Consider the following 20,055-nt stretch of genomic DNA (forward strand, 5'->3'; position numbering starts at 1 on the left):
CTGTATTTGACAAACACTTATGGTCACCTTAAATGACTAGGTACTAATAATTTAAACGATTAGGAGTATTTGATAAAGAAGTTAAATAATATTTAAGGTGGGAGTATGGAATGAAAATGAAGCGCTATATCATAACAAGCGTCCCAATGCTAAAATTTTCTGTTTCTTACAGTAGGCCAAAATATTTACTGTATTCCTGAGCTCTTTCCGCAATATTGAACTAATAAATACTATCATGCCCTAAATTGCTTGCCTAGAATCTGACTCAACTGATTAATCCGTATCTATTTGCTATTGAAAATTGCTTGATTAAGAATGAAATTGGATAATTGAATCGGAGTTGGGATTTGGTTTCACTCCAAAGTTGATTGGGTTTATTACAAATAGGGGTTTGTTTATTCAGGTTCATGAGCTAGTCTTTTAGGGTGGGAACCCAAAATGAAGAGAATAAGTCTGAGGTGAGATGGATATGAAAGAACAGAAAAAGAAACGATGTGAATACTAGAGTAAATGCTAACAACTACCTTGTCAATTTCAATCAATTTCTAGCCCTAATAAGAAGATAATTCCTCATTGAACTGGTTTACAAAACTCTGCCTCAAAACAGATAACCAATAACAACTGCAGCGAGCCAAAAACCAGTTTCATGACGAAACCAAACACAATTCTACACTTGAATAGAGAAAAGCTATGGAGATGTGTTTAAATTGAGTTAAATTTCAAATAAAATAGAATAAATGAGGTAGTAAGATATCGTTTCTAAGTCTTCTAAGACATTGCAAGATTTAATTTTCCATATCTCTCCATGACGTTACGAGTTGCTTGAGCAGCAGCCTCACTTGCCCTCAGAGTCCCTGTAGCCATTAAAGCAGCAAATTCTCTGGTGATCTCCTCTTGCACCTTGCCTCTGGCATTACCAAGAGGGTCTTCAACTGGACCATCAGATGTCTCTTGTGCTTTCTTAGGCTCGACAGCAGGAGGCACTGCCTCGTTTATCGTCTTCTGCGATGTGTTTGCTTCCTCTTTTTTGTTTGATTCGATATTGTTCTTGGATGCTTCAGAAGACACATTTGAGGACTGGCTCTGATTGCTAGTCACACTTGCTTTAGCCTGTCCTAATGATGGCGGTCTGAACTGAGGAACTTGGGGCACCGCCCCTGCTTTCATTGTTGCCTCCAGTTGCTGAATCATAGGCACTGTGAACATTGGTGGATAAGTCCCGTCAGATAAGTTAGGTAACACAAATGAAAACTCAAACCAGGCTTAGAAAGGAAAAGGGAACAAGTAGAAAAACAATCTCAAAGCGACAATTTTAGGGAATCAAGGTTGAATATCAAATCCACAAGTTAACATGAAAAAAATGCACACACTGATAACAAGTCCGGGAGTTCAAAAAGGACAAAGATCAGGCTGAAATCAGCTTGCTTGATATAAATAATGAACTGCAAAACAGCTCTAAAAGGCCCCAAGATCTATGCTAAATGAAAGCAGTAAATCTTCACCAGATAAGATCATCAAAAAGAACATTAAATCAACACAGCAAGATCCACGACACAAGGGCAAGTAAAAGGACCAGGTTGAGAAGGAAGGGCCAGCAAGAGGAGCAAAGGGGATATCAGAAAGGGAGGACACAAGTACTTTATACATATCTCTATAATAAAAATGATGACTTACGAAATGCAGCACCCATGGGGGTACTCATAACTTCATTTGGGAGCTGAAGAATATAATCTGGAATGGATGCTCCTACAAGAAATTGGGCAACCTCATTGCTGAAGTTGTTGCAATTGTGGGCAAGTAAACTGTATGTTTCAGCAGTGTAACGAGGACCAATTTCCTCCAAGTAACTTTCAAACACATCTTGAGGCACATATGTAGTCCCCAATTCTACAACTCGCATTGGTGTCCCGTATTGTGTTGATCCAGCAGGAGCATGCTGTATACCTCCCCCAAAAAAGTATTCATTGCCATAAACTACAATTCCAGTGTGCCTGAAGGTGAACAGAGTATTAAAGTTACAAAATATCTTGCCAGTGTTCCTATATCGCATTTTTTTAATACATCAAAACTCTCCTACCATGGGAATGTTCAAATCCTTCCATTCTAATTATCGCACTGTGATATGGGACAAGTATACTCCACTGTGTATTATCTTTATAATAAACATTTTCACTTTTGGTCTGTTACGAAATAAAATAAGCATTCCCTTTTTTTTGCATTCAAATCCTGCAACTAAGCTGGTTTCATATAAGTATGTTTATGAAAATTTGCAGACATCTATGACTATATTCTATGTCCAATCTAAATAGAGAAATCGCAAATCAGATATTTTAGAATCATTTATAGTCATATCCAACAGAGTGAACAGACCACCTACCATATTGCTTCTATGGCTTTCCCAAGAAATGTGGTAGAAAGCTGACGAGCAAGTCCCTGGCTCAAATCATAGACATTAAGAGCGACTCTGTGACTCTCCTGTAAACATGACAAGTAAACAACAAAATCAGCAACATCCTAAGACTGAACTTCTGCATTTATGGTACCCAGAGAAGTGTATGCTCTTAGTTAAAGCTTACTTCAGCCATCCTTGGTAGCAACAATTCACCAGCTAAACAGAAGTCGTAAGTATTTGAGTACTAGTTGAATCAGACCTGAAAAGAAAAGGAAAGGATACTTTTATTAAAGCTGCAGAAAGCTTGTGCAACATCAAATCAAATAAATTAAATTTATAAGAAGCTACCATCTAAATGATTCACAACGGATACATAAGAAACATTTTGGTATCACATTTTTAGTGAGATACCACAAATCCTGCTTAATCCATCAAGTTCGACACTATAGAAAGAAGAGTTGGTATCAAAATCTTATTTAAGGACCATATACTAAATTATATGATCCCAAGGCCTATGCTACAGCGTTGATAATACAGGATGCTAGCGGTTGTTGATCTTGTGATTTTGCTTTCCTAAGTTATAAGAGGTCCTGGAATGTACAACTGCACTAGAAACCTAAGACGACCATAGCATCTGTTAGAATTCAGAATTCTGGACTGGTCATTTTGTTCCAGTTTTTGTTTGGTTCATAAATGGGATGAAGACAGTTAGCTCAGGAGTTTGATGACTTAATGTTTCCCGGCTACACATAATTCCATAGACCAAGTTACAGGGGCTGTAACAAAGCCGAACAGAGTACACTTCATAAAAATCTAAGAGGTACCATATTTGCTGAGAAAAAAAGAAATAGTGACACACAGGCACACAGCCCACAAACTACCATTGGGAACCGCACGGAAAGTATGTGTGTGGCTGGAAGCATAAAGGATGAAGGCATAGTGGTGCAAAAACATTATAAAATTTGGGCATGAAGAATTAGATTGTATAAGCCTCATTGCAAAGCTAAAGGAGAGAGACTACTTCTACCTATAGCACAATAAACCTGTCTTCTGGCAGAAAGTTAACTTTCTTTCATCTGTTTTCAGGAAGTGACACTGTCACTACGCGTAACCTAGCTAACTTCTGACCTTAATGGACTTCTTAAAGCAAATCACATTATCGATCAAAGCACCTAACAAGTTCGGCTTGTCCAGCAAATCAAAAAGCCTACAAAAGTAAGTTTAATCAAACCTGAAACCTAACTGCACGCACTAGAAACAGTCAAAACCCAAGAATTCATATCACCAATTCAATTCAACCTATACCCAATACTAGCAGCACGCAAAGCGATATCCTGAGCTTCCGTCGTTAGATCTACAACATAGCAATTAGCATTACACTACTAGCTAAATCGAAAGAAATGCGTTTTACAAAACACCCCCAATTCACACCCTTCACCAATCATGCAAAACCCTAAGCTATCACATGGAACCAGACAATAAATCCACACCTAAAAGAAGCAAATTTCACTCATATAAAACTTAATAATTGGACAATTTCATCCCAATTTCAGGAACACTTGATGATTTGCTAATTCTCCAACCTCATTGCACTCCAATAGATTAAAATTCTAAGATTACATGTATTATATAAAAATAAGCACAGATCGATCGCAACTAGCAAATGAAATTTCTACTCTAAATATTCAATTGATTGTTCTCAAGCGAACAAATAAACCCTAATTGCAATTCAAAGGTGAAAATTATAGACGAACAAATAAACCCTAATTGCAATTCAAAGGTGAAAATTATAGAGAGAAACTTTACCAGAGCAAGCGTAAGTTGGAAGGAGAGAGAAAGCACCGAAATTTGTCAACCGGGATTTATACTTAAAAGTAGGCGGGCTTTTATAGTTGGTACGAATAGTTTAGGGAAAGTCGGAAAGAGGAGTATGGTTTCTGGGTTTCTACCATAATCTGTTACGTTCTAGAATGTACCTGACCACTTAAATTTTGACACATGGTATATTCTGTTAGTATGTCACCATAGAAAATTTATTGAATGTTGAATAAGGTATAAGTCGTTGGCGCGTGTTTTATTGACAAATCTCTTTGGTAATTTCAGTATGTAATGTGGAAAATGTGTCTAATTAAACCTTTATCATACAATAAATTGATAAACTAAGGAGTGCTGCATAACATTTGGTACAAGATATAAGGTGTTGGGGTGTTAAAATGGGCATAATATTTTAACTCAAAAGTCAATAAAACCCACTCAAGCTCAATATCATTTAAAAGGTCCAACAAGGCATTATATATACCCCTTAATAGGGTGTTCAAAAATACCCGATCCACATTACCCGACCCGTTGACCCGCTGACCCGGTACAAATAAAGCGGGTATTTTTCTGAATTTTTAAAAATAAATGGGCCGGGTACCCGACCCGGTAAAATTTCTGGGTACCGGGTCGGGTCATGGGCCACTTTTTGACTAAACGGGTACCCGAATACCCGTTTAAAAAAAAAATTGTGTGTGTTGGGCCTTGGCAGCTGAGAGAATTTATTCAATTTAGTCACTATACTACTCCGTAGTTTAGAACTTTATACTTAGGGTTTCTCAAACATCACTCCGCCGCTCTTCTCAATCTCTCACCTCCTTGGTCTCCTCTCTCAGTCTCACCCCCTCTCCGACAGTCTTGCTCACTCGCTCATGCCAACAGCAGTCCACCTCCAGTCCACCGGCGCAACAGTCCACATTCAAGGCAATATTTTCGATTTTTTTGCTCAAGAATAGCCTTTAACTCCTGAAAGTCTTGACTCGATTTTACTAAATTTGTTACTCCAATCAAACTTGACATTCAATACAACCGCTTGGTAGGTTCTTGTTAGGTTCTTAGGGTTTTTTTTTATTTGCTCGAGAAATGCAAAGGTTCAATGGTAGGTTTCCGTTAGGTTCTAAGCTTGTTAGATTCTAGAAAGATTTAGTTTTGATATGATTTGTTGTCTTAATTGGAATTGTATCAGCCTTTCCTTGTAGTTCTTTTGTAAATGCGAATTTGTAGGATGAAATATTGTAAGTGGTATGGGAACTCCATAAACTACATAGTTAGTTTGTTTATTATAATTTAGTCAGTTTATCAAATTTAGTCAGTTTAGTAAATTTAGTGATTTTATCAAACTTTGTACTCCCACTCCGTAAATCATTAATTGCTTCCTACTAAATGTTACTACATAATGGAATTTAGTGAGATTTTTTTATAAAGAAACTGGGTACCCGGTTACCCGACCCGGTATAATCGGGTACCCGTTTAGCGGGTACCCGGTTATCCCGGGTTGGGGCATGGGCCGACAAAATGACTACCCGGAAATCCGGGTACCCGCATTTTCGGGTACCCGTTTAGCCGGGTACCGGTAATGAACACCCCTACCCCTCAAGGAGCAAGGTAAAAGAGGTGATTCTCTAACCCTAGAGAAGCCACCCTACACTCTCTCTCCCTTAAACACTCTCATTTTATACATCAATTGTACTGACTTGAGCGTCGGAGGTGAAGGAAATAATGCCCTTGGTCCAAGTATGCATTCTATGTTAAGTCTAATAAATGCGGTTCAGTATTAATTAACAAGTTAATAATTCAGTGAGATCAAGTGAGCTGAATGCCTAGCTAGAGGCCGCTTCAGTTCAAGTGGAATTAATGATATTAATCCACAGCTTACTCTTGACTGAACCCGTAGGGTCACACAAATAGTACGTAAACGGATCAAGTATTTAATGGCATTAAATACTCTATCTATGGATATTCGGAATCGACGGATCTTGGTTTCAGTGGGATCTGAGATCGTCACAGGCAAGAAATGAATACTCCGGAAACGATGATATTACCGGAAACGGAAATATGGATCGTATCGGAAATATAAATATTATCCAAGTCGTAGATGTTGCCGGAAACGGAAACATGGTACGTATCGGAAAATATTATCGGAAATGGAAATATTACCAGAATCGGAAATATTGCCGGAAACGGAAATATTGTCAGAATCGGAAATATTACCGGAATCGGAAAATAATTCCGGAAACGGAAATATTAAATATTTGTTCGAAACGGAAATTAATTCCGGAATCGGAAATGTTAAATATTGTTCGTATCGGAAATGAATTCCGGAATCGGAAATTTAATCGGAAGCGTATCGTACGAATAAGCATCGGACGAGGCCTGCCGGACGAGGGCCCAGCACGAAGCCAGGCCATCGCCCAGCAAGCCAAGCGCGCCACACAAACAGCCACGCCAGGCCCAGCAGGCCGTGGCAGCGCGCACAGCGCGCGCAGCGCGCGCAGGTGCTTGCGTGGGCTTGTGGCTCGCGCAGGCCTCGCTGCGTGGGCTGCTGCTCGCACGTGTTAGGTTATGATTCATATGACAGTTCATAAATCATGCGGAAAAAACCATAAAGCCAGGAAACATATTATTTACACATAATCATTTAGCATAGTTTAGATGCATACTCTTTGTTGCGTGCCTTCCCTAGCTGCGCCCGAACCGAACAAGAACAAGTCTTTAGGACTCCAAGTGTCGTCCCTCCGTAGATAGTCCACAGCACGTCCGGATCCGCCTTAAGATTGACCAACTAGAATCGCCCTTAAGGTTCTAATATTTTCGGTTAGGTAGGCAAGAATATTGGCTGATTTTTCTGCTTAAAAATCTTAGTTTTGAATACTTAAAACTCGTGTATAAATAATGACCCCTAGGCCTTTATTTATAGAGTTATGGAAAAGGAATCGTAATCCTAGTAGGATACGAATTAATTGAAATTAGAATCCTACATGAATTCTATTTAATTAATTTATCCAATTAGGAATAGGAATTTAATCATACACTAACTCTTGTAGATTTAGGAATCACGCATGAGCACAAACTCACACACACACGGCAGCCACAAGGGCTGCCCATGCGCGTGCGAGCAGCAGCCCACGCAGCGCGGCCCACGCATCCGTGGCCTTGGCGCGCGCTGGGCCTGCCTTGCGGTAGGCCTGGGCGCTGCCTTGGCTGGGCTTGTGGCGCGCGTGCTTGCTGGGCGATGGCCCGGCTTCGTGCTGGGCCTTCGTCCGGCAGGCCTCGTCCGATGCTAATTCGTACGATACGCTTCCGATTAAATTTCCAGTTCCGGAATTTATTTCCGATACGAACAATATTTAATATTTCCGATTCCGGAATTAATTTCCGTTTCGAACAAATATTTAATATTTCCGTTTCCGGAATTATTTTCCGATTCCGGAAATATTTCCGATTCTGACAATATTTCCGTTTCCGGCAATATTTCCGATTCTGGTAATATTTCCATTTCCAATAATATTTTCCGATACGTACCATGTTTCCGTTTCCGGCAACATCTACGACTTGGATAATATTCATATTTCCGATACGATCCATATTTCCGTTTCCGGCAATATCATCGTTTCCGGAGTATTCATTTCTTGCCTGTGACGATCTTAGCTCCCACTGAAACCAAGATCCGTCGGTTCCGAATATTCATAGATGGAGTATTTAATGCCATTAAATACTTGATCCGTTTACGTACTATTTGTGTGACCCTACGGGTTCAGTCAAGAGTAAGCTGTGGATTAATATCATTAATTCCACTTGAACTGAAGCGGCCTCTAGCTAGGCATTCAGCTCACTTGATCTCACTGAATTATTAACTTGTTAATTAATACTGAACCGCATTTATTAGACTTAACATAGAATGCATACTTGGACCAAGGGCATTATTTCCTTCAGTCTCCCACTTGTCCTTAGGGACAAGTGTGCATTTCCTAATTCCTTTGTCGCTCGATGCTTGCTCTTGAACATAAGGTAAGAGTTGTCATCCTTATTATGTCCAGAGGTGTTCCTCGGTTTCAGAGTTCAACTGATCAAATAAACAGATAATCATAGCCTATGATTCATCCGAGCACGGCCATGCATTTCACAGTTTCTAGCTCTCCGAGTGGCCTTGTACAACTTTTAAGCATCTCATCCCGATTTATGGGAGGACAATCCCAATCTTGCGATCTTGAGATTAGACTTCGTTTGATAGGTGATTACCTGAGCGTTGCCTTTATAGCCTCCTTTTACGGTGCGACGGTTGGTCAACGTCAAAGCAACCAGTTCTCAAACAAGTAATCTCAAATCACTCAGGTATTGAGGATTTAGTGTCTAATAATTTAATGAAATTTACTTATGACAGACTTTCATCTCTTACAGTAAAGTTTCATAGGTCTTGTCCGATACTAGTCTTCCCAAAGTAAGTATCTATGCAAATGATTATGACATTGCCATGTCCACATAGTTCAAGAAACAGAACTACTAGTCATCTTGCATTCTAATCGTCTAACGTTTTCTATGCGTCCAATTTTATAGAAAACTCCGATTAGGGACCATTTTCAACCTTTGACATTCAAGTTCACTTGATAGACATTTCTTAGTCACAGGACTGGTCCTGACAGTCTATCTTGAATATATCGTCAAGTTGAAGGGACTCATCATTTAATAAACCACAAATTAAATGGAAAAATGAATTCCTTTCATTTATTGTGAATGATTAACCAATAATGTTTTACAAAGATTTAAACTCTAAAAACTTTAAAACATTAAACAGAGACATCAAAGCCATTCTCCAATATGCTTGATTCCCATAGCTGCAGTGTGCGAGTTGTGCTTCGCTTGCGGCAGAGGTTTAGTTAATGGATCTGATATGTTGTCATCAGTTCCAATTTTGCTTATCTCGACTTCTTTTCTTTCAACGAACTCTCGTAGAAGGTGAAATCTACGAAGTACATGCTTGACTCTCTGGTGGTGTCTAGGCTCTTTTGCCTGTGCAATAGCTCCGTTATTATCACAATACAGGGCTATTGGTCCTTTAATGGAGGGGACTACACCTAGTTCTCCTATGAACTTCCTTAGCCATATAGCTTCCTTTGCTGCTTCATGTGCAACAATGTACTCCGCTTCAGTTGTAGAATCCGCAATGGTGCTTTGCTTAGCACTTTTCCAGCTTACTGCTCCTCCGTTGAGGCAGAAGACAAACCCAGACTGTGATCTGAAATCATCTTTGTCGGTTTGGAAACTTGCGTCCGTATAGCCTTTAACAATTAATTCATCATCTCCACCATAGACCAGGAAGTCATCTTTGTGCCTTTTCAGGTACTTCAGAATGTTCTTGGCAGCAGTCCAATGCGCCTCTCCTGGGTCTGACTGGTATCTGCTCGTAGCACTGAGTGCGTACGCAACATCCGGGCGTGTACATATCATAACATACATTATTGAACCAATCAATGATGCATATGGAATCCCATTCATTCGTCTACGCTCATCAAGTGTTTTTGGGCACTGAGTCTTGCTTAGAGTCATTCCATGAGACATGGGTAGGTAGCCTCGCTTGGAGTCCGCCATCTTGAACCTATCAAGCACCTTATTGATATAAGTGCTTTGACTAAGTCCAATCATCTTTTTAGATCTATCTCTGTAAATCTTGATGCCCAATATGTACTGTGCTTCTTCCTAGATCCTTCATCGAAAAACATTTCCCAAGCCAAATCTTGACAGAGTTCAACATAGGAATGTCATTTCCGATAAGCAATATGTCGTCGACATATAATACTAGGAAAGCAATTTTGCTCCCACTGACCTTCTTGTATACACAAGATTCGTCCGCGTTCTTGATGAAACCAAAGTCACTGACTGCTTCATCAAAACGTATATTCCAGCTCCTGGATGCCTGCTTCAATCCGTAGATTGACTTCTTTAGCTTGCATACCTTTTTAGCATTCTTTGGATCCTCAAAACCTTCAGGCTGTGTCATAAACACAGTTTCTGTTAAAACGCCGTTTAAGAAAGCAGTTTTGACATCCATCTGCCATATTTCGTAATCGTAATATGCAGCGATTGCTAACATTATTCGAATAGACTTTAGCATTGCAACTGGTGAAAAGGTTTCATCGTAATCCACACCGTGGACTTGCCTGTAACCTTTTGCAACCAATCTAGCTTTGAAAACTTCAAGTTTCCCATCCTAGTCCTTTTTCAGTTTGAAAACCCATTTGCTTCCAATGGCTTGGTAGCCATCTGGCAAATCGACCAAATCCCATACTTGGTTTTCAGACATGGAGTCTAATTCAGATTGCATGGCTTCTTGCCATTGCTTGGAGCTAGGGCTCGTCATAGCTTGCTTGTAAGTCGCAGGTTCATCACTTTCAAGTAATAGAACGTCATAGCTCTCGTTCGTCAAAATACCCAAGTACCTTTCCGGTTGAGATCTATATCTTTGCGATCTACGCGGGGTAACATTTCTAGATTGACCATGATTCTCACCAGATTCTTCTAAAGATCTCTGAGTTTCATCTTGAATGTCATCTTGAGCATTCTCTAGAGTTTGTTGTTCGACTCGAATTTCTTCGAGGTCTACTTTTCTCCCACTTGTCATTTTGGAAATGTGATCCTTCTCCAAAAAGACACCATCTCGAGCAACAAACACTTTGTTCTCAGATGTATTGTAGAAGTAATACCCCTTTGTTTCCTTTGGATAGCCCACAAGGATACATTTGTCAGATTTTGGATGAAGTTTGTCTGAAATTAATCGTTTGACGTATACTTCACATCCCCAAATCTTAAGAAAAGACACATTTGGAGGCTTTCCAAACCATAATTCGTATGGAGTCTTTTCGACAGCTTTAGACGGAGCTCTATTTATAGTGAGTGCAGCTGTATTTAGTGCATGTCCCCAAAATTCTAATGGAAGTTCGGCCTGACCCATCATTGACCTGACCATGTCTAGCAAGGTTCTGTTCCTCCGTTCTGACACACCGTTCCATTGTGGTGTTCCAGGAGGGGTCAATTCTGATAGAATTCCACATTCTTTCAGATGGTCATCAAATTCATAGCTCAGATATTCACCGCCTCTATCAGACCGCAGTGCCTTGATCTTCTTGCCTAATTGATTCTCTACTTCACTCTGAAATTCCTTGAATTTGTCAAAGGATTCAGACTTATGCTTCATTAGGTAGACATAACCATACCTACTGAAGTCATCAGTGAAAGTGATAAAGTAGCTGAAACCACCTCTAGCATTTGTACTCATTGGTCCACATACATCTGTATGGATTAAACCCAATAGTTCATTTGCTCTTTCTCCAACTTTAGAGAAAGGTTGCTTTGTCATTTTGCCAAGTAAACATGATTCGCATTTACCATAATCCTCTAAGTCAAATGGTTCTAGAATTCCTTCCCTTTGAAGTCTTTCTAAGCGTTTCAAGTTTATATGGCCTAATCGACAATGCCACAGATAGGTGAGATCTGAATCATCCTTTTTGGCCTTTTTGGTATTTATGTTATATACTTGTTTGTCGTGATCTAATAAATAAAGTCCATTGACTAATCTAGCAGATCCATAAAACATCTCTTTAAAATAAAACGAACAACTATTGTCTTTTATTATAAAGGAAAATCCCTTAGCATCTAAGCAAGAAACTGAAATGATGTTTTTAGTAAGACTTGGAACATGGAAACATTCTTCCAGTTCCAAAACTAGCCCGGAGGGCAACGACAAATAGTAAGTTCCTACAGCTAATGCAGCAATCCGTGCTCCATTTCCCACTCGTAGGTCGACTTCACCCTTGCTTAACTTTCTACTTCTTCTTAGTCCCTGTGGATTGGAACATAAGTGTGAGCCACAACCTGTATCTAATACCCAAGAAGTTAAATTAGCAAGTATACAGTCTATAACGAAAATACCTGAAGATGGAACGACTGTTCCGTTCTTCTGATCTTCCTTTAGCTTCAATCAATCTCTCTTCCAATGCCCCTTCTTCTTGCAGTAGAAGCATTCGGATTCAGAAGTGGGTTGACTGACCTTCCTCTTTGCAGATTTGACGCCAGTTTGCTTAGTTGGGCTGGCCTTGTTGCCACCTTTCTTAGCATTCCTCTTCTTTCCAGATTTCTTGAACTTGCCCCCACGCACCATAAGCACATCCTGCTTATCACTTTTGAGCGTCTTTTCAGCGGTCTTCAGCATACCGTGAAGCTCAGTGAGCATTTTGTCCAGACTATTCATACTGTAGTTCAGTTTGAACTGATCATACCCGCTATGAAGAGAATGGAGGATGGTGTCTATAGCCATTTCCTGAGAAAATTGCTGATCCAGCCGACTCATATTCTCAATGAGTCCAATCATTTTGAGAACATGTGGACTTACGGGCTCGCCTTTCTTAAGCTTGGTCTCAAGAATTTGCCTATGAGTCTCGAATCTTTCGACTCGAGCCAGATCTTGGAACATGTTCTTCAACTCACTGATGATTGTGAAAGCATCTGAGTTGATGAACGTTTTCTGCAGATCCGCACTCATGGTGGCGAGCATTAGACATTTCACATCCTTGTTGGCATCAATCCAACGATTGAGGGCTGCCTGAGTGACCCCGTCGCCTGGAGCTTCGGGCATCGCCTCATCTAGGACATACTCCTTTTCTTCCTGCATAAGAACTATTTGCAAGTTCCTTTGCCAGTCAAGGAAGTTTTTCCCGTTCAACTTCTCTTTTTCGAGAATTGATCGAATGTTGAATGAATTGTTGTTTGCCATATTAAAAACTACAATTGAAAAGAATAAACAAATAAATAACCATTCACTGTTTCTCTTAATAAACTTAAATTCTAGCATACATGCATAATTCAATGTTTATTAAGCATTTTATTCAAGTTATGTGTTCCGGCAGGTGTGAATAAAATGATTCCAAGATCCTAAAATCATTGAAGAACTAAGCACAGTTTGTCGACTTAATCCTAGAACATCTTAGGTAAGCAAAAGCCTTTTGCTAATAGTCTAGAAACTATTCTTGGTTGATAGGTACGTCTAAGAACTTATTAGGTAAACCTATCGAATTTGCCACGACATAAAAGGACTCCTTACTTATATCGTTGAGTTTCACCAAAACTAACATGTACTCACAATTATTTGTGTACCTTGCCCCTTTAGGACCAATAAGTAACACCTCGCTGAGCGAAAACTATTACTAGATTGATGTAAAGGATATCCAAGCAAGTGTATATTTTGGCATGGCACCTTTTAACTCAATTTTTTTTTTAAGTTTGGAACTTAAGGCTCTTACTATGTTGGTTAGATTTTAAGTGAACTAAAATCCTTAATCATGCAACATAATCAAGCTTTTGATCTCATGCATTTTAAGACATATTTAAAACAATAAATAACTTAAAACATGCATAAGATATTTGTGATCTAGTATGGCCCGACTTCATCTTGAAGCTTTGACTTCAAAGTCCGTCTTGAAAATCTCCGTGGGAGGCACCATTTTCTTCAAATAGGATAAGCTATAACTAATTACAACTATTTGATGGTTCGCAGACCATATTTGAATTGAAAAATAACTTTGGTACTTTAGACCAATTACATTCAAATTAATGGTACGCAGACCATATTTTCTATCCTATTTGGGCCATACTAGTCACTTCATAACCTGCAAAACAGTACATATACAATATATACCATTCACCCATTCATTATCATGAATGGCCCACATAGCTGGTTAGTAAAACACATTATGCATCACGTAAACATTTGCAGCAATTAATCAAGGGCACCAATAATCTACCAATTATTCAGTCCTTATTAATTCTAATCAAGTTGTTTTAACCTTAAGGATTTGTAGACCTAATCAAGAGTTTATGACTAAAAAGCGCTCCCACTTAAACCAATAAATTCATATGCTTTACCAATTTTAAACATAAAAATGTATTTCTAGTCCAACCGGAAACATACAAATTTAATTAAAATTTAAAGCTCATATCAATTTATAATTGAATCCAAAAATTTAATTTAATTTCAGTCGTATTTAAATTAATTCATGATTTTAATTTTAGTAAAATAATTAGAATAAATAACATTTATTATAATTATAATATTCAAAACTAAAATCCAAGAAAATAATTCAAATTATTAATTTTAAAATTAATTAAAATTACGTGAACTGAAATTTTCAAATTAAACATTCAAAACGATCTAATCGTAACGCAAACACCCTACGCGTTGCACGCCCATGGGCCGTACGCACACAGCCATTGCTGGCCATGTGCGCGCAGCCCATGCGCTCGTCGCATAGCTGCTGCTACCCTATCGCAAGCCTCCGCACGCATTGGTGCTCGCTGCGCGCGCCAGCGCTCATCGCACGCGAGCTATCGCTCGCAGTGCGCGCGCGCGACATCGCTCGCTGGGCGCACGACATCGCTCGCTGGGCGCGCGAGCCATCGCTCGCTGGGCGCGCGACATCGCTCGCTGGGCGCGCGAGCCATCGCTCGCTGGGCGCGCGACATCGCTCGCTGTGCGCGCGAGCCATCGCTCGCTGGGGCGCGACATCGCTCGCTGGGCGCGCGACATCGCTCGCTGTGCGCGCGAGTAATGCTGGGCGCAGCGCTCGTGGCACGCGAGGCTGCGCGCTCTTGTGCGAGGCAGCGCGCGTTGTGGCGCAGCTCGCTTGCTGCCCACACGCGACTGCCTTGGCTCGCTCTTCGCCCATGCCCATTCGTTCATAGCTCGTGGCACACGACACAAGGCAGGGCTGCTGCCTTGTGCTCGTGCACTACGCCCTTGCTCATTGCATTCGTGCCGCACGGGCGACGAGCTCCCTTGCTCGTCGTCGCATGCCCGCATTATACAACACCCCTTAAGGGTAACACGAAGCGTCCATTGCTTCGTGCGTGCAAGTTTTATGAACGAATCGCATAAAAATTTAAAATTTATATTTAAAATTAATGACAAATTAATAAATAATATTAATTTCATAATTTTAGGGCGAAAAAATCGAAAATTTATTATCCAATTGATTTCCGATTGTTATGGATTCAAGTCTAGGTCATAAAAATTTAAAATTTATCGTAAATTTACAATTTTTATGGTGGTTTTTAATCATAGGTTTCTAATTAAATTACAATTAATTATGAAAATCAAATTAATTCTAAATTATTCTAATTTTCAACAAATTAATCATAATTACAAATTAGATTGCATAATTAACAAGACTAGGCATTCAAACTTGTTAAACATATGCAGTAGGTCAATCAAAAATTCAAGATTTATCAACAAGAATCGCAAATATTTAATTTAACATCTTAAATTTACGAAATTTTGCATTCGAAAAACTAAAACCTTCGAAAAGTCATAGTTAGGCTTCGAATTTGAGAATTCTGGGTTCGGCAGAAAAATACTATTTTTGTCAAAATTTTAGAATGCCTTTTACATGCGGAATTGACACAGAAATCACTCGATTTGGATGAGTAACGAAGAAACTGCCGAAAAACTGCGTACGTATAATTAAATAAACGCAATTTGCAATTAATTAACAATTACGAAAATTAATCACCCCTTTTAATTCTTGCAAATTTGTAATATTTAACCATGTTCATGCAATTTAGATTATGAAAATAATAAGGGGCTCGTGATACCACTGTTAGGTTATGATTCATATGACAGTTCATAAATCATGCGGAAAAAACCATAAAGCCAGGAAACATATTATTTACACATAATCATTTAGCATAGTTTAGATGCATACTCTTTGTTGCGTGCCTTCCCTAGCTGCGCCCGAACCGAACAAGAACAAGTCTTTAGGACTCCAAGTGTCGTCCCTCCGTAGATAGTCCACAGCACGTCCGGATCCGCCTTAAGATTGACCAACTAGAATCGCCCTTAAGGTTCTAATATTTTCGGTTAGGTAGGCAAGAATATTGGCTGATTTTTCTGCTTAAAAATCTTAGTTTTGAATACTTAAAACTCGTGTATAAATAATGACCCCTAGGCCTTTATTTATAGAGTTATGGAAAAGGAATCGTAATCCTAGTAGGATACGAATTAATTGAAATTAGAATCCTACATGAATTCTATTTAATTAATTTATCCAATTAGGAATAGGAATTTAATCATACACTAACTCTTGTAGATTTAGGAATCACGCATGAGCACAAACTCACACACACACGGCAGCCACAAGGGCTGCCCATGCGCGTGCGAGCAGCAGCCCACGCAGCGCGGCCCACGCATCCGTGGCCTTGGCGCGCGCTGGGCCTGCCTTGCGGTAGGCCTGGGCGCTGCCTTGGCTGGGCTTGTGGCGCGCGTGCTTGCTGGGCGATGGCCCGGCTTCGTGCTGGGCCTTCGTCCGGCAGGCCTCGTCCGATGCTAATTCGTACGATACGCTTCCGATTAAATTTCCAGTTCCGGAATTTATTTCCGATACGAACAATATTTAATATTTCCGATTCCGGAATTAATTTCCGTTTCGAACAAATATTTAATATTTCCGTTTCCGGAATTATTTTCCGATTCCGGAAATATTTCCGATTCTGACAATATTTCCGTTTCCGGCAATATTTCCGATTCTGGTAATATTTCCATTTCCAATAATATTTTCCGATACGTACCATGTTTCCGTTTCCGGCAACATCTACGACTTGGATAATATTCATATTTCCGATACGATCCATATTTCCGTTTCCGGCAATATCATCGTTTCCGGAGTATTCATTTCTTGCCTGTGACGATCTTAGCTCCCACTGAAACCAAGATCCGTCGGTTCCGAATATTCATAGATGGAGTATTTAATGCCATTAAATACTTGATCCGTTTACGTACTATTTGTGTGACCCTACGGGTTCAGTCAAAGGTAAGCTGTGGATTAATATCATTAATTCCACTTGAACTGAAGCGGCCTCTAGCTAGGCATTCAGCTCACTTGATCTCACTGAATTATTAACTTGTTAATTAATACTGAACCGCATTTATTAGACTTAACATAGAATGCATACTTGGACCAAGGGCATTATTTCCTTCAGCACGCACGCATGGGCGGCCCATCGAGGCTGCCGTGTGTGTGTGCGTAAGTGTTTGTGTTCGTGCACGTTTCCTAAAACGTGCAGAGTTCGGTTAATGATTAAATTCCTAATTCTATTTGATAAATTAATTAAATTAGAGTTCTTGTAGGATTCTAGGTTTAATTAATTTGTATCTGAATAGGATTCCAATTCCCTTTCCATACCCCTATAAATATGTGGCCTGGGTTCACAATTGATAACGAGTTTAAAAGTATTCAAAGTGAGTTTTTGAGAGAAAAAATTCAGCCACACATCTTGCTCAAAAGTGCCAAAAATTCTAGTACCTTAAGGGCGATTCTAGTTGGTCAATCTTAAGGCGGATCCGGACGTGCTGTGGACTATCTACGGAGGGACGACACTTGGAGTCCTAAAGACTTGTTCTTGTTCGGTTCGGGCGCAGCTAGGGAGCGCACGCAACAAAGAGTATGCATCTAAATTATGTTATATGATTATGTGTAAATAATATGTATTCCTGGGTTAATGGTTGTTTCCGCATGATTTATGTAATATCATATGTATCATAACCTAACAGTGGTATCACGAGCCCCTTATTATTTTCATAATATAAATTGCATAAACATGGTTAAATATTACAAATTTGCAAGAATTAAAAGGGGTGATTAATTTTCGTAATTGTTAATTAATTGCAAATTGCGTTTATTTAATTATACGTACGCAATTTTTCGGCAGTTTCTTCGTTACTCATCCAAATCGAGTGATTTTTGTGTCAATTCCGCATGTAAAAGGCATTCTAAAATTTTGACAAAAATAGTTTTTTTCTGCCGAACCCAGAATTCTCAAATTCGAAGCCTAACTATGACTTTTCGAAGGTTTTAGTTTTTCGAATGCAAAATTTCGTAAATTTAAGATGTTAAATTAAATATTTGCGATTCTTGTTGATAAATCTTGAATTTTTGATTGACCTACTGTATATGTTTAACAAGTTTGAATGCCTAGCCTTGTTAATTATGCAATCTAATTTGTAATTATGATTAATTTGTTGAAAATTAGAATAATTTAGAATTAATTTGATTTTCATAATTAATTGTAATTTAATTAGAAACCTATGATTAAAAACCACCATAAAAATTGTAAATTTATGATAAATTTTAAATTTTTATGACCTAGACTTGAATCCATAACAATCGGAAATCAATTGGATAATAAATTTTCGATTTTTTCGCCCTAAAATTATGAAATTAATATTATTTATTAATTTGTCATTAATTTTAAATATAAATTTTAAATTTTTATGCGATTCGTTCATATAACTTGCACGCACAAAGCAATGGACGCTTCGTGTTACCCTAAAGGGGTGTTGTATAGTGCGAGCATGCGACGACGAGCAAGGGAGCTCGTCGCCCGTGCGGCACGAATACAATGAGCAAGGCATGGTGCACGAGCACAAGGCAGCAGCCCTGCCTTGTGTCGTGGGCCACGAGCTATGGACGAATGGGCATGGGCGAAAGGCAAGCCATGGCAGTCGCGTGTGGGCAGCAAGCGAGCTGCGCCACAACGCGCACTGCCTCGCGCAAGGGCGCGCAGCCTCGCGCGCAGCGAGCGCAAGCTCGCGTGCCACGAGCGCTGCGCCCAGCGTTGATCGCGCGGAATTGCTCGCGCACAGCGAGCGATGGCTCGCGCGCACAGCGAGCGATGGCTCGCGCGCACAGCGAGCAATGGCTTGCGCGCACAGCGAGCGATGGAGCGCGCGCAGCGAGCGCTGGCGAGCGCGCACAGCGAGCGATGGCTCGCGTGCGACGAGCGCTGGCGCGCGCGCAGCGAGCACCACAGCGTGCGATGGCTTGCGATGGAAGATGCAGCAGCTATGCGACGAGCGCATGGGCTGCGCGCATATGGCCAGCAATGGCTGTATGCGTGCGGCCCATGGGCGTGCAATGCGTAGGGTGTTTGCGTTACGATTAGATCGTTTTGAATGTTTAATTTGAAAATTTCAGTTCACGTAATTTTAATTAATTTTAAAATTAATAATTTAAATTATTTTCTTGGATTTTAATTTTGAATATTGTAATTATAATAAATGTTATTTATTCTAATTATTTTACTAAAATTAAAATCATGAATTAATTTAAATAACGACTGAAATTAAATTAAACTTTTTGGATTCAATTATAAATTTGTATGAGCTTTAAATTTTAATTAAATTTGTATGTTTCCGGTTAGACTAGAAATACATTTTTATGTTTAAAATTAGTAAAGCATATGAATTTATTGGTTTAAGTGGGAGCGTATTTTAGTCATAAACTTTTGATTAGGTCTACAAATCCTTAAGGTTAAAACAACTTGATTATAATTAATAAGGACTGAATGATTGGTAGATTATTGGTGCCCTTGATTAATTGCTGCAAATATTTACGTGATGCATAATGTGTTTTACTAACCAGCTAAGTGGGCCATTCATGATAATGAATGGGTGAATGGTATATATTGTATATGTACTGTTTTGCAGGTTATGAAGTGACTAGTATGGCCCAAATAGGATAGAAAATATGGTCTGCGTACCATTAATTTGAATGTAATTGGTCCAAAGTACCAAAGTTGTTTTTCAATTCAAATATGGTCTGCGTACCATCAAATAGTTGTAATTAGTTATAGCTTATCCTATTTGAAGAAAATGGTGCCTCCCACGGAGATTTTCAAGACGGACTTTGAAGTTAAAGCTTCAAGATGAAGTCGGGCCATACTAGATCACATTTATCTTATGCATGCTTTAAGTTATTTATTGCTTTAAATATGTCTTAATTATGCATAAGATTGTGGCTTGATTATGT

The 20,055-nt window shown here is 39.4% G+C and overlaps 1 protein-coding gene across 1 annotated transcript; it reads right to left on the reverse strand.

Annotated features, from left to right (window-relative positions):
- Positions 1–470: 470 nt before the first annotated feature.
- Positions 471–4,341, reverse strand: LOC110775510 (uncharacterized). Its single transcript, XM_021980109.2, has 5 exons — positions 4,199–4,341; positions 2,577–2,651; positions 2,378–2,475; positions 1,675–1,991; positions 471–1,196 (listed from the first exon to the last, which is right to left on the reverse strand). The coding sequence occupies exons 2-5, from the start codon at positions 2,583–2,585 to the stop codon at positions 769–771; spliced, it is 852 nt and encodes a 283-aa protein (XP_021835801.1). The 5' UTR covers positions 2,586–2,651; positions 4,199–4,341; the 3' UTR covers positions 471–768.
- Between the last annotated feature and the right edge of the window lie 15,714 nt (positions 4,342–20,055).

Source organism: Spinacia oleracea, chromosome 6 (genome assembly GCF_020520425.1).
Source record: "Spinacia oleracea cultivar Varoflay chromosome 6, BTI_SOV_V1, whole genome shotgun sequence".
NCBI classification, from domain to species: domain Eukaryota; kingdom Viridiplantae; phylum Streptophyta; class Magnoliopsida; order Caryophyllales; family Amaranthaceae; genus Spinacia; species Spinacia oleracea.

Coding starts and splice junctions, on each gene's coding strand:
- LOC110775510 (XM_021980109.2), bottom strand. Junction 1,992..2,377: donor AAAGCCATAGAAGCAATATG/GTAGGTGGTCTG, acceptor GTTCACCTTCAG/GCACACTGGAATTGTAGTTT. Junction 1,197..1,674: donor CCCCATGGGTGCTGCATTTC/GTAAGTCATCAT, acceptor CAATGTTCACAG/TGCCTATGATTCAGCAACTG.